The sequence below is a fragment of the Strix aluco genome, chromosome 3 (genome assembly GCF_031877795.1).
Source record: "Strix aluco isolate bStrAlu1 chromosome 3, bStrAlu1.hap1, whole genome shotgun sequence".
NCBI classification, from domain to species: Eukaryota; Metazoa; Chordata; class Aves; order Strigiformes; family Strigidae; genus Strix; species Strix aluco.
Genome location: NC_133933.1, coordinates 64,541,794 through 64,557,436, shown reverse-complemented (window position 1 = coordinate 64,557,436; position 15,643 = coordinate 64,541,794). Strand labels below are relative to the sequence as shown.

Genomic DNA, 15,643 nt, shown 5'->3' with positions numbered 1-15,643 from the left:
AATAAGCCCAGTCTTGCAGAAGACCATTTGGGGAACACAGTGCAGGAAAGAACCCAGCCCAAGGAAAGGAGTCCATGTCTGCCACCAGCCCCTTATTCTGTTACTCTGCAGACACTGATGAATTAAGTGTATAGTGTCGTGCTGTGCAGAGTAAGTGCAACAGACACAGGGAGATCTCTGACATATATTTTGAGGTGTATTTAATATTGTAGTGCTTCCGGATTCCACTAGCATGCTAGGGGTTTTGGCCTCAAACCAATGTTTGCATCAGTACCATGTGTCTCTGGAACAGCAGTGCTTACTTTAGAGCTGGCTATGAAAATAGTTTCCATTATAACCCCTTGTTTTCACATGCTTCTTATATTTTATTTTATTTTGAAAATCTTCTTTTGAGTCAAAAATTTCCATTCGGCATCTTTGCCAAAAGGTGAAGTTTTCCCCCCTCTTTTTCTTAAGCTTGGAGGAAGAATCTTTCAGATGTTTTTGAGTCATGGGAGAGTGGAAAAAATGCTTTTTCCCAGTAGGGTAAAAAAAAGGTCCACATTTTCATAGTAGTAGAAATATGGGGGGGGGGGGGGGGAATGGGGGGACAGACTGAAGGCTGAAACTTGTATTTTTGTCTAGAGATTTCTGTAGTAAATCAGCTTCATAGGGAATAACTTTGATTTGCCAAGGTCAGAGATTATTCTGATTTTTGGCAGTTAATCAGGCATGGGTCCAGGTTTCAAACTTTGCTGGCATTCAGGATATCATTTAAAGTAGTATCTTTACAGCTGCCCATTTAAAGAGGAAAGAGCTGGTCCCCTGTGGTCTTCTGCCCTTCAGAGCTAATTACAGTCCAGCAATACATTTAAATTCATTCTAAAATCTAACTGAATGGAGAGGAACTAGATGAACAGTTGTGCCAAACACTTTTGAAACTTTTTCTCAATTCTCACTCAAGTCAGCAAAGCAAATGGATGTGTTGAAGTCATGGATAGGCTCAGGCACTTTGAAAGGGCCAAAGTGCATGACAGGGTATGTACACACGACTGGCTCAAGCAACCGAGAAACTTCGTTCAGTATGCCTGCCAAATTTTTTGTTGATGTCTTTTTTCCCCTTCACATAGGCTAGAAAGCGTCAGTGTAAAAATCTGCTATGCTATGTGTAGCTACACTGAATCAGTTGATAAACAGAAGAGGGAAGAAAGAGGTTGGCATCTGACCATCATGCTGACGAGTGATCCTGCAGCCCTATGCTGCCTTCTATTACTGTTTTTTCCTGGTGAGAGCTGTAGCTGATACACTAGGTAATCCCCCTCCCTCTGTTCTAGAAAATATACAAGATGCGAACAACTATTGGGCTAACAGTACTGTTGTGACCTTCAGATTTGCATTTTCTGGCTTTTTTGCAACTTTTAGCTACACAGCCTGCACATTTCATTAAACCTTTCGCTTTCTATCATTCAAAAACCTGCTCTAAGGCATCCAAAATGATGTGTTTATTTTGCTTCGGTGCCAAAAAGCAGTGATTCATTAAGGAGGTTGGAGCTGTAGAGGGAAAGCCACAGCCAGCAACCACCACACATGCCCTGAAGAGCAGAAAGCTGTGTTTTCTTAAGGAAAATGATTAATGCAGCTGGACTAGTATCATGGCTGACTTCTCTGAAGTGAGAAGGCACTGCTGGACAGGCTGGAGAGCACAGAAGTTCTCCCAGATAATTGGGCTTTGCTGCAGGAGCAGCAGCCAGGAGGCATCCAGGCTGCCATTAAGCCCAGATGGGAGAGAGAGAAAAAAGGCCTAAGGGGAGCCGGTCCAGCTGGTAGGAGCCTTTCCTTGAAACGATGAATTAGGGAGCTCCAGTACTGCAACCACTGTTATGGTGAACACAATAAAAGGTGCAACAGGCCTTGAGAGAAGAGGCAGGGGAGGAAAGGTGGTGTCCTGCAGTAAGAACAGACCTTCAGCTGCTTTTAGCTGTACTACTTCATCTTCTCTGCTGGGGACATACCAGCTTGTATCAGTTAAAGGGGCCAATCCACTCTGTTTATTGTAACTACTGATACGAACTTGCAGCAGCTAAAGCCTTTGAAAACCTGGCAGAAACCCGACTCTTGTTGAACTCTACACTCCGGCATGTCATTTTTACGCCATTGCTTTCTTCTTCCCCAGTGGCTTGAACTAGGACAGGCAGAACGCTATTTATAATTTTTAAAGTAGTCCTTTTTGTCTTTCATCATAAATCTGGAACCCTGGACAAAATTGATACCTGGTTAACAAACACACGCTTGATTGGAAAATGTCTGATGGTTATTTTCTGCCTGGAAATGAAACGCTGTCCTGTAGTGACAGAGCGCTGCCACTGCACGGTGAAACACAACACAAGAGGAGGTGCTAGGCTCAAGGAGTCAGTATGAGGCACAAAGGAAATGATCACATATGAAGAACATCGATATCGAGAGTTCTTTTTATTAACAATCGTAAGCATGTAGAAGAGTTGTTGAAAATGTAAAGTTTAAAATTTAAACCAGGACCATAGCATTTAAATTATTAAGTATTAGGGTGGGACCTTACAGACTTTGGGTAATACACCAGCCATCTCCTGGGGGGTTCTTTAGCTTTTTTCAGGAATATCTGGTCTAGGGTTAGGGACACAACGTGATACAGTATGTAAGTTCCCCTTGGTGCTTTAAACAGAGGGTAGCTTTTTCCAGCATCAACTGGACAGTGCTTAGCCCTTCTTAAAAGAATACGACAAGATCCTTGCCGTGGAGAACACACATTTTTTATAGCATATCAATTTTCAGCAAATTCAAATTTAAAAAGCCCAACACTGTTAGTGTCAGAAGGGTCTGATTAATCAGGGTCTGAATCTTTCATTTGCTCACCTTTCATAATCTTGCAGAAGTTCTCCAAAACGTAGATTATACCACTTCTGCTACTTACGTTGTAAGTCTTTACGCAGCCGGTCACTTTTAAAACAGTAGATGTGAAAGTAATAAAACTCCAAATCGTTAGTGAAATACTCTGGGTCTGTAAGAAAAGGAAGGTTTCTGCATAGACCAGGCTTGCTGAAGCAAAGCAATGGAACTGACTCCAGATCTTCGCAAGCAAAGTAAACAAACATTAGCAACAACCATGGGATGGAGAAAAAGTCAAAGAACTCAGAAGGATATAGAGTTTTAGAATTTGCCTTTAAGGAACATTAGGGAAAGAAAACACTTTTGAAAGACACTGTGGAACAGAACTGGGGTGGAGATGAAGTGTGTAGAAATTGAAATGTTAGAAGGAAGCACAGTGGAGGAGCGGGGCAGTTTCTGAAGCTGAGGAGCACGTGCAGGAGACGAGTAGATCTGCGCTTTGTGACTCCAAAAATGTTTGTGTTGAGACCATTTTCTTTCTATTTTCTGCCTTTTAACCACACACATTATGTAAAATACTTTAAAAGGTCAGTGCGTACAGTACCACAAGAAACTGCAAACTGTTATCAAAATGAAAATGGAGATTTTTCAACATACTTGCAGTGTTCAGGTCTGTAGAAGTCTTTCCTAGAACAACTTGCCAAGCAGTTACTTAATATAGGCAAGAGTATCATTTAGTTAAAGGGTACAGCAAAAGTCACAGATCAGGTGATAAAACCACGAGTAGGTCTATAAGCATTCATTACTAACCATTTAAAATCATATTGATGCAGCTATTGTAAAAGTTTTCTCCAGGTACAGATAGCACCCCCAAGTCAGAGAGCACAAAGGGAGGCCTACAGCTGAGGGCACCCAGCTCACAGCCTGGATGATAAATTATTGAACTGCTGTTGCCATTAATTGTTTACCTGCTTCCCAGTGTCTGAAACTGGCTTACAAACTGTTATGGTGAATAATTTAGAGTAGCAAACAAGTTCACAAGTGCATAAGCTATTTGCAGATAATTTGTGAGAGGAAGGAAAGCTTGTCTCTGCCAAATCACCAGGAACGAGTTTGCCCAGCTGCACTCTTTTCCCACCTGTGATGGCAAAGATCTGGTAAGGATAAATAAGAACAAACATTGAAACAGGAGTTGAGATCACCCAAATACTAAACAACTCTGACCCTGTCAGATCTTCTATAGGTAAGGGCCTTGCTACCTGTCTCCCAGTGCAGTCTTAATCTGAACAAGCAAATCTCATCCAAAAAAAGTGTCAGCTGTATGTTTTAATTAGAATAGCCCTCATTTGCATATTAACTCCTCTGGTCCAAGGCTTTGAACCCCTAGCTTCCAAGTTTAGAGACTGAATTACACAAGCTTCTCTCAGTCAGTTGTTCTGTATAGATGTCTTCCATTCTACTATGTAGATAGTTTGTACAGTGGGGTTTTCTGAGGAAGGAAGATTTGTAATGATCACTCGCAAAGACAACAGCCTCTTTAAAAAGGACACATAAAAATATTTTTAAATATTTCCAAATGAGAGAATAGTCTAGGGCTATTACAAAAAGCCCTAGTTATTAAAAGGAAATGGCTGAAATTCCCAATACAAAACAGTATAATTCCTGTGATTTTATTTTGACAGTGCCTGTTTAAGAACTGCATTCAGTTTCCCAGAAAACAGAATTAGGTTTTTGTTCAACCACATGTTCTAGTCTGAAGCAAACAAACTGATTTTGGTGGTGCCCTCCCCAAACTCTTCCCCTTTGTAACTGCAAGTTCTCCACAGGCAGGTACAAATTCAATGTCATTTTTAGAAACCTTAGCATGACCCATGACTAAAAAAATAGCTTCTTGCTTATGTGTGTTCATGTCTTAATCTTTGCTTCGTTCACTGAATCATACAGCTCTGCAGCCTGCAGGACATGGTGCTGCTCATCTTCCAGCAGTTCTGCAAACTGACAGAGGTTGTGAGTGGGTGTGGAGGGGTGGGAGGACCACACAAGAAATGACCTGTCTGGATCATTTCTGTTTTGGACTCAGTGCCATCCTCTTGGTTTATCTTGATAAGGTAATTTTTTTTTTTTTCCTGTTACAAGGTTGAACATGCTTGCCAGTTCTGCATTACAAATCCTGGGATTAAATATGATAGCCCCTTCTTATAGTTTCTGTTATATTTATTGCCATAAATTAATCTTGGTGACTGAAGGAAGAGTAATATAAATTCACCTTTCTAAAACGCCTCTTTACATAAGCCTATAGAACTCTGAAGACTAGACAACAGCATCCTATAAATCGTAGGTCATCTATTGCCATCCATCGTCCCAGTATAGTAAACACACTGAAATACAGCTGTCTTTGAAGCTTTATTGATGGGAAGGAATTTGCTCTTTGATATGTGAGATAGATCATTTCATTCTGACTTGGGAACAATTTTTTACATTCTCTTCCGTGAAAAGCTCTCACACCAGCCATTTATACAACTGCAGTATTCTTGTTTTACAAACACTGCTGAAGTTCATGAAGAAGCTATTCTTCCTCTTTCGGTGGAAGATTTCAGTTCTTGGGGGACAGCAAAGTATCTGCTTAGGAGTACTCACTACAGTACCTAACACAATAACTTGGTACAAGAAGGGAAGAACTGTTCATGTAGCATGAGGCAATTGGATAACCGTGGTGTTACTACTGACATTGAAATCTGAAATCTAATGGGGACACTGGGTCCAGGAACCCCACCAATCCTGATGTTGTGTCAGAACAGTCTGGCACAACTTACTGGCACCTGTTCTACCCATCAGCTGAAGCTCCGCTTCCCCATCTGATAGAAGACATATATGCATGTTTTAACATCTTGTTGCAGCATTTCCTTCAGTATAAGATTAGCCCTGGCTAAAATGATCATGGAAATTTTAATCCTGAAATTCTCACTTTTCTCTTCCCGGGCCATTTTTGCTTTGCTTGCAATTGTGGATTTCGAGAAACCCCAGAAGATTATAATAACTCCAAATTGCTGGGAAGTCCATTTGTGCCTCATCCTATTAGTTGTTTAAAGGCAAAGTGGAATATACATCCAAACACATCATAGATAAAGCAATCTAAATCCTAAAAAAAAAAAAGTATACCCAATAAAAATGCATTTTATCTACATAATTGCAATCTCAAATCTCTGCTAGAATTGGTTGTGATCAAACATCATGATATCCTTAAACTTTTAACTGTCCTAAACACCAACTACTAACATGGCAAGAAATCTCATGCGCAGATTAAAATATCTCTATCATACAGCAGAATAAAAGTCTGCAGACAACCAAATACTAAATGCATGTGTTTTGTGTGGATGCTCATATGGGAATGTCACTAGGATCCCTTCTGTGTGGAGGCAATTACATAAATATAGCTTATACACAGGAGAAATGTAATACATCCTCGCTTTCAACAGTCAGGTTTCTCTCATAGGTCACATTGGTAGATGTCTTTTCGTACAGTGTTGAGGATTCAGGTTTCATTCCCTCCCATCAGTGAGTCTTAAGCTGAATTCTTAAATGAGATGGCTTAAAAAGCAGGAGCTAAGCAGAAAAATGTTTTTTTTTTTCTAATTTGATGATCATTAATGACTGTGAGTAGTCTTGAGATATATCATCGCCCCTTTGCATCTTTAGGCAGGAAATAAAGCACAGGGATATAACTGTTGTGTGGACCAGTCCTATTTTATGTATTCTACTAGTATTCCCTGTTCAGGATCAAGATAAAGTATTTATTTTTGCCCACTTTACGAAAGCTGAACAAAGAATCTATGATGATAGTATTGGATGTTGCCGGTATCTAGTGTGTCATGAATAAAAATCTCCTTAGTAAGACCTTTAAATTTTCTACTGCAAGCAAATTATTTCTTGCTTACAAGTTGCTCTTTTGGGTAAACTTTTATAAGCAGAAGCTTAATTTTCTTATTCTATCCAACATGATGCCTATAATCTGTTAGTGATATAAATTAACATTTGTGTTCCCTACTAGAACTGCCATCCCCTACTTTCTAAAGCAGTAACTGCATCTGATTAGTTCTGCAACATACCACTAAGCATCGCTGAGGTATGAAGACAGGACTCTTAAAAACAAAGTGGCTGCAGAGAAAAACATACAAATGAAAGTCACCACCATCAGTTAGCTTAGGAAGAAAAAACCACAAACAAACACAAGAACCAAACCAAAAGATATTGGCAACTAATTCAACTACACTGGAGGATGTGATAACTATGCCCATTTTATCAGCTTATAAATTGACCTTGAGGAGTTTATGACTTCACAGGAATTGTTGCAGACAGATGATATATACTTCTGCATTGTAAACTGGGCTTTTATGTAGCAGGGGAACACAAATTCCTTTGATAAAATTAATGAGATTCACCAGGGGCAGACGAGAACACTTTTATGTTCCTGTTTACGAGTGACTCCAAAGAGGTAACTCGAGTTTCTCAAAACAAACCCTTTAAAAATCATTTTTCAAGGTAAGAAACATAAATGTGGAGAACTGATGCAAAAAACTCTCCTGAAAAGTAAGTGACTGGAGTCGGTTGTTCAACAAGCCGCCCTTCCAAAAGCCTTTCTTCGTGTTGAAGGGACCACCTACCTTCCCCTTCGCTCCCACAATGTAATTCAGCCTGGTGCCTCTGTACTACCCCCACTCACTTGTCTCCAACTCCGTGCTTTGTATGGGGCCTGGATTTGGAGGTGTCAGGCAAAGAACCTTGCCTTCCGTGTTTGAACGCCCAGGAGTGCTGCAATGCTATTCTCTCCTCACAAAGGCACTGTTAGGTTAACATGCAACGTGTCAGTCTTTCCTGAGCGCATCGGCACCAGCCTTCTGCGAGCCTGTTGCTGGAGAGCACTTTCTGCACTTCCCATCTCACCTTGTGGATCTCTTTTGAGCTGTCTCCCATCATCCAGCACTTTTTTAAGGGGCAGACAACACTGGACATGAGACAGCACTTTTTGTCTGATAAAAAGCGTGACGATGTAATGGGATTTCTGCCTATCCCTTTCCTATTTGCACATCCGTACATGAATATTGGCTCCTTTTTGTAACAGCAATAGCTCACTCAAAGCTTGTGTTGAATTTTTCCGAACCCCGATATGGAGCAGCTTTCTAAGATACCCTCCTTGGCACTGTAGACTCTGTTGCTCCGTCCTGCAAGTCTGACTTTTTTCTTCTTTTGACCCTATTAAAACTCACTTGTTTGAAAGAGCAGAGTTTATTAAATAATCCAGATAACTCTGTGACTGTCTTGTCCTCATTATCACTCTGGTAATATTTACTCCATCTAAAATTGCTGACGGTGGTGATTTATTTAGTCTTTTAAATGAAAACACTGAAGAGCCTCCCCACAGCTCCCCAACAGAAACACCCTCATTAAATGCTAGTGCTACTTGGACAATTAATCTGCTTTTCATTTAGTTCTTGATCCGTTTGTGCTTTATTAATTTTGTGTTGTCCTCACTTTTTTCTCTCTTACTAAATGAAGCACCTAGCAGAAGTCTATTACACTCAAGCCCATACCTCTGGCAATTTAGTCTATAATCATATAAAACAAGGAAATAAAAGACCTGTTACCAAGACCTATTTTCTGTTAAAAACCATGAAGACCAGCGTTAGTTGTACTCTATTCTCCATGTATTAGCTGACAGCCACATCTCTTCTGCCTGTAACTGGTGCCAGACTACCCAGATGGCAGCTACCCATGGTACTCCATTTGCTTCCCGAGTACGGGCCCCACACTAATCCAGTTCTTCATCTCCTGAAACACCACCACAGTGCCGACACATACAAAGATCAGCAGGTCAGAAATCTCTTTGGCCAACCCCTCTAGGATTTCCAGGCCACTCAAAACCATAGTAATTTCACTGTATGTCTTGCTAACATGATGTTCTTTAGTATGTTCTTTAGATGAGCCTTGAGTGTCTTCCTGTGATGTATATGCATCTCCCTGCTTGTTTCTAGATACTGCATGGTAACAGCTATTAGGCACTTGAGCGCTTTTTTTTTTTTTTTTTTGGTATCACTGGTTATCTGTTTGCTCTAGCATTAAGCTTGTATCACTGCTTAGATCAAGGTTATGAATTAAGAAAAACAAACCTTTGTTCCTTTTGCCCTTGTGCTGTGCACAAGCTCTATTTCTCCCCATGTTCCCCAATAATTTATCCAACTGGTGATGTCCCTCCTCATCACTTGTTACGGCAGAGCACTGTCTGGATGCTGCTGTCTTAGACCATCCACTTTCTTTCAAAATTAAAGGTGGTCCTGTCTTCGATTCTGCACCTGCGGCAGAGAGAGTCGAGGGCTGGGCGCTTTTTCAGACTCCCGCCCCCCGAGCGAAACAAGGGCTCGCAGCGACCCCCCCAGCTGCGCTGCTCAGGCGCTCCCTGTCCACTCGTGACAGCGGGAGAGCCCTGGGCGCCGCCCCCAGCAGCCGGGCGCCTGGGAGCGGGGCGGGGGGGGTCGCTCCCTGCAGCTGTCACACGTTTGCCCTGCGCCTTCAGAGAAGGGGTGCAAAGCATTTTAAGTCTGGACCAACGTTTTGGACTTCGGAGACGGGCGGGGGTCAGGCAGGGGCCTGGGACGTTAGCGGGGCGGGGCGGCCCGCCAAGCAAGCCCCCTCCCTCCCCACCTCCGTATAATTAAGGGTGGATTTTCTTTCTTTTTAAAAAAAATTTATTAAAGACTCTGCCAGTCCCTCCCGCGCCCCTGCCCCGCAGCCGGGACCCGGGCAGGCAGCGGCGCGGCGGAGCAGGGCCCCCCGCAGCCCCCCCCCGCGGCCGGACGAGGGCGAGGCGTCGCCCCGGGGCCCGGGGAAGAAGAGGCGGGGGTGCAGCGGCGCTGCGGCCGCGGCCCCGCTCCCACCGGCAGCGCGGCGGCATGACGGGCAGCCGCCGGCCCGCCGCCGCCGCGGGAGCAGCCGCCCCCCGTCAGCCGGCGGGCGGCGCGGCGGGGAGCGCGGCCCCGGCGGAAAGTGCGATGGCCCCCCGGAACCAGCCGCGGCGGAGGCTGCGCGCCCGGCGGGCGGCGTGAGCGCCTCCCGGCCAAGCCATGGGCCAGACCTCGGTCTCCACACTGCCCGAGCCGGCCAGCGGTGAGTACCGAGGGACGCCGGCGGCGGGACAGCGCGGCGGGGGGGTCCCGGCGGCGGCGCGGTGCGGTGCCCGGGGCGGGGTGCGGTGCCCGCGCTGCTGCTGCCGCCGCCCGCCCGTGCCCTCGGACAGCTGCGGGGCTGGGGGAGGGGGGGAGCGGCCGGGGAGCACGGCCGCCCCCACGGTGCCCTGCCCGGCAGTCCCAGGGGGCGAGGGGCTCCGCGGTGCCCCCCCATCCCCGGAGCTTGGGGCTCATTTTTTCCCCTTTAATAACTAAGTAAGAAGGGGAATAAAAGGGGGGGGGGTGGAGAAGGAAAGGAGCTCTGGCACCTCGCCCAGCAGCGCGGCTAGTAACCCGCCCATCTGGTTGCTTTTGGCTCCAGGACATTTTATGTGTAAGCAGACTATTGAAAATAAATAAATAGCGTGTGAGTGGAACTTTCCCCCAGCCGCCCCCCAGTAAACCAGCCGTAGCTGTTTGTAAGTTTTTGAAGATAGTATGAACTACTTGGGAATGCTGTTTAGAGGCATGTTAGGATATAACCCGGTATGTTTTAGTTACTGAAAAACAGAGCGGGTCTCTTCCCACAATAATAGGATGTAGAATCCAAATTAACTCCAGCGAGGTTTGAAGTTTCCTGCGACAATGTCAACTGCACGCATGTTTTTCCTCAATGCCTATTTCCTTTGCATCCACTTCAAAAAACCAACCGAATCCTGTTGTAGACTTTTAATTCTGAAGGCTGAACTTTATTCTTAATTTGCTTATTGCTGTTGATGTGGGAATCTTTTTTCAAACAGGAGACAGTGCAACCAACTTTCTTCTTCCCCTTTTGTTTTCATCACAGGTGTTTCAAAGAATAGTTTTAGTAATAACATATATTTTCAGAAAAGCTCCATTGTGTTGCCTGTGGTACAACTTCCTAGTCCTACCATCCCAGTCTAAATCTTGCATGATTTCTTCTCCTGCCAGACATTGCATGAAAGAGAAATTTGACCATTTCCAATAAATTTCACCATCATGTTGAAGGTTTCACCCAGCAGCCACCATGTTAGAATTATATCAAGGTAGGCGTCGGGAAACAGATGTAAGGAAACAGATGGACTGGTTAGAAGTTTTTGTTAAACTTCCTGTACAAAAATGTGTCCAAACTCTTAATGTGCATAAGTCTATTGTGAGGGTATTTTGCCTGGGAGTGGGTCCTGTATCTTGACTAGTGCTGGCTGTGGTGCCTGTGTTCCCTCGGCAGAATGCTAGCAGACAATAACTGGGCTGGATTTCTAATTTTAGCTAAAAGAAAAAAGTCACCCTTGAATTCTTTCCTAACTGAAACCAAGATTTTAAATCGGGAGCCATGAGACAGTTTTCTGAAGGTGTAAATTATGGTGATGCTACCTCAACGTTGCCAAGTTAATTCTAGTTAACACCATTTTAAGAGCACTGCACTTGGGATGAGACGCTGGTGGTGCCTTCGGGAGGTTCCACAGAAGAGCAATCCCACTGCATTTTCAGCCCTGTTGAAAATGTTAGGAGGGTACATCCTCAACAAGAAGCCACAGGGGCAGGTAGGTTTCTGGGTGGCATGGATTCTTGAGAGTGCAGTCATTTGTTTTCTCTAGCCTGCTGCGCAGGTAATGTCTGAATGCTTATAGTACATTGCAAAGTTTGGGAAGCCCCGTCCAGCTCTGATCAGGGCAGGAGAATGACTTCTGTTGGTTCTAGTTCAGACGGGTTGCCCCTTAGGCAAGTAGTCCTAAAATCTTTGTTGATTTTGGCGTGCCAGCCAACTACAAGCCATTTAAGTCTTTGACAGCTGCTGGAGATTAGAGTTGAAGGAGATCCCTGTCTTGCACACACAGGGGCTACAAATCTGGTTTAGTGCTAAGGAATCAATAGTGCATTCAGATCCCCAGTGAGCCACACAAAAGCAGCTGTGAGAAGTTACTTGCCTGTTCACTCCTTATTTTTTCCCCAGCCATGCCAGCCTGCAAGGGCTCAGATCCTGCCCTCTGATCCCTGCTGTGCCCCCACAGAGGGGCTGTTGGCTGAGTGCCGGGGAGGGCACCACTAGTAAATCACCATGGGGCCTTTAGGTGGACTGATAAGGTGAACACTGTTTGATGTAGAAAACGGAAATAAAATATTTTTCCTGAAAGTCACGGAGTGTTAGAAGAGATAAAATATATGCATAATACAGTAGTCAGTATGGACTCCAGCCAATGTCCTGCGTTGGGGTTTTTTTTTTTGGATTTACTTTAAATTAAAGATTTTACTCTTGGAAAGGGAAATATATACTGAAGTACTTAAACCGACCACAGTCCTAGTGACACTTTCCCATTGGGTTAAGCGCAAGACTGAAGCCTAGCCATAAAACTCAAAGTCCTTCTCGACTGGACAAATGTAGACTCATACCAGACAGTATCTTTAGAGTGCCTCTAAAGAGAAGAAGAATCGGATTTGAGTGCCCCATTGGAACTTTCTTTGGAAGCAACACTCTCTTGCTAGAGTTTGCCATCAGCTGTGAGTGAGTGGGTGTTGAAGTCTGTTGGACAGGAGGATCAGGGCTTTAATCATCTCCCATAACTATGAGCGGTAGATGGGCAGCAAAGCAGCTCTTAGCTGCCTATGGACACCCACCGGGCAATCCTTTGCTACTTCTCCTCCTTGGTTCCCGCTTTTCAGTCATTTAGATAAATTTTCTAAAGCTGTTTGTTATTTGTCATGGTTAACAAATGTGAACAGTGATTGCAGGAGGGGCTTGGGAAGACAGTATAGGCAGTACAGATATGTGGAAAAGGAGGCGTGCGTACTGTCCTTGTTCATCTTCCTTCCTCTTCTGTGATTTTTTCCCACGCCTGGCAGGACGTGATTAACGTGCTCTCTCCCCATTCATTGGCTGGAGTTCAGTGCTTTTGGGGGTTATCAGCCATCATGCGCAAAGGCTATCACTTCTGCTTTCTGATCTACAGCTTATCAAAGGGCAGTAGAGCTGTGCACTTCTTTCAATCTTTTTTCCTTTTTGGATTTGTTCTTGGGTAGTTCAGTACCGGCCACAGTACTGGGAAACAGCCAGGTCCTCAAGTGGAAACATGATCAGCATATTGGGAAGATAACACTCAAAAGCAGACCTAGTTAGGTGGCAAAAGATTTTTGTTGCTTCTTGAATAGCGGTGCCTTGTCGAGAATGAAATTTGCAGTGAAAACAGACCTACCAGTGTTCCTAGGAAGAGGTCAGGCAGTTCAGCACAGAGTCTGTGGAGCACAGCAGAGGGTATGTGGAGGGGAAGGACAAGCTGCAAAGAGAAGGGCTCGGGAACCTCTTGCCCCGATGGTCGGGGTGCTCAGCGGGGCCAGTTGAAGGCTGGGGTCAGATCCCTGTGCTGACCTGCAGCACCAAGTACGTAATCCATGGGCCTATTTGCTCTGGAGTGGGTGGGAATTCCTCTTGTCGTATACGCTTTACAGAAACAGACCACAAATTGTCGAGTTTGCATTTCATCCAAAGTTTTTCCAAGGACATGAAAATGTACTTCCAACAGCACAGGAAAACCATTTTCCACCCAGCTCCCTCCACGAGATGAAAGCAGTCACTGGTGGGATCCTGTTGTTTGTTGACCTTGGCACTTGGTGAAATGATTCTCGTAGGTCAGAAGTGAGCATGTTTCCCAGACTGCTCTTTTTCATCTCTCTTGGCTTTATGGGATTTCCTGTTCATTGGCAAGGAAACAGCAGCTTCACCTGTGTCTGTGCAGAGGAATTGTAATTGCCTTAACTGGGCAGCCTGATTTTAATTCTGAAATGAAATGGAAAACTAGTATTCATTTCAGCAGCTCTAGGTGTTGGTAAACAAAGTAATTGGTTATCAGTGCAGCAATTTCAGGACTTAAGAAGAGAAGTTACTCCAATAGTGCTCTTTGGTAGTAGCTACTTGTGAGCCTTACTGAGGGTGCTGTTCTGGAGCAAGCACTTCTGTTCCTGAGGAGTTAGACAAGGAGATACTCAGCCATGGACTTAAATTCTGATCCTGACTCAGTCCACTACGAATCTGAATGTGCAGGCAAGCCCTTACAGTAATAATTCTTAATGAGGGAAAAAATGAAGTTGATTTTTCTCCTCTAGCTTCTCTTCCCTTCAAAAGTGGAAGAACTTAGACATCATTGCACTTTACAGGAGGGCATCTCAAAGCATTTACAGGTGCAGTGAGCTACTCGCAACACAACTGTTAGCTGGTCATTTTGGTTATTGGTGCACTTGAAAGAGTGGGAAGCAGAGATATTGAGCTGAAATGTCAAGTCCCATTTGATGTGAAGCCCTAAATGACTTGTCCACAGCCACAGGGGACGTTCTGGGCAGAGCACTTCATCTTTCTTCTTTTTTTTTTTGTTTTACCCGAGGTTTGAATTGGCTGGGGCTTTTGAGGCTGAACCCTTGTAATACTGCACTGGCAATCCTATTCCTTTTTTCCCTTCTTTATGCTTTTGTAAGTTATGGAAGAGTTATAAGTATAATGTAAAGGGAACTCTATTTTCAGTTGCTGCTGAAGTTACGTTCCAAGTTTTTCAGTTTTTGTGAATCTTGAGCATTGGGAAACTCTTTCCTCATCCTACCAGTGTTGTCAGATGGGGCTGCAATTGTGACAGCTCCAGAATTTGGGTTAAGCAGGCAATTTGCCCCAGACTTTGGGTTGATTGAGTGGATATTTTACATAGCTAGTCAAAGGCATAAAAAGGCCATGCTTTCAGATAGAATGGGTAGCCACAAATTTGCCTGCTACTAATGGGAACAGCAAGAGCTCTTTTAAAAAGTTGGTCCTTGTGTGTCTTGAGCTGAAATATCAAAAGTAATAGCAACTGCCGAAAGTGTAGGTCTCAGCACCCAAAGCCATGATTCTGATTTGTGCTGTTGGTGAGGGTCCAAGTGTGAGTATGTGGAATGAATCACTGTTTATAGAGAAAAAACTGTACACACTTTTAAATATAACACATTTATAAAATACAAAATGTATTTCTGTGTTCACGGGTACTGCTGTATACTCTGTGATCTGCTGGAGCAAAACTGTGCCCCTGCTGCCATAGCGGTTGCTGCTGGTTGGCCTGGACCAAGCTCCTCAGCTGCAGCAATAACTCACTGCAGAGGAGGCTGCAATCTGAGCCTCCCTTAAGGGGCATGGCCGAGAGCAGAGATCTTATAAGGACATGAAGGACCAGCCACACCACAAGAACCACATGTGAACCGCAGGAACGTGTGTGTGTGAAAATAAAGGCCTAGTGCTCAACAGGTCCCACGTCAGTGTCTTACCACTTCTCACTCCGAGGCTGCTTCAGGGATGACCAGGAATTCTTCTCATTTAGCTGTCAGGGTACATGACCTTTCATGTCAGGCATGCTAGCTGGGATGCCTTCATGCCCTGATGTTTGGTAGTCGCTAGTCACCTGTTCGCAGTGTTAATCATCAGCTTCTGCATCTGCCACGAGGAGAGCGAGAGCTGGCTACTGGAGGGCAGGGCGGCAGAGCCCTGTGGGCTGGCTGGGTTTGTGTAGGGTTGTCTTCTCAGACGACCACCTTGATACTTCCCCCAGATGAAAAGCTCACAGGAGATCTTTTTTCCTCATGAGTCCCCTGTGCTAAGCCCCACTGGCAACTGA

The 15,643-nt window shown here is 44.4% G+C and overlaps 1 protein-coding gene across 4 annotated transcripts in view; it reads left to right on the top strand.

Annotated features, from left to right (window-relative positions):
* Positions 1–15,643, top strand: part of PHACTR2 (phosphatase and actin regulator 2) — a 145,450-nt gene that overhangs the window by 52,562 nt on the left and 77,245 nt on the right. Inside the window, exon 1 of one of the 4 annotated variants that reach the window (XM_074818887.1) lies at positions 9,805–9,999. The exons of the other annotated variants lie outside the window; for them this stretch is intronic. Within the exon in view, the coding sequence (XP_074674988.1) occupies positions 9,957–9,999 (43 nt within the window). The 5' untranslated portion in view covers positions 9,805–9,956. Of the gene's footprint in view, positions 1–9,804; positions 10,000–15,643 lie in introns of those variants that run through there. 4 annotated transcript variants of the gene reach the window in all.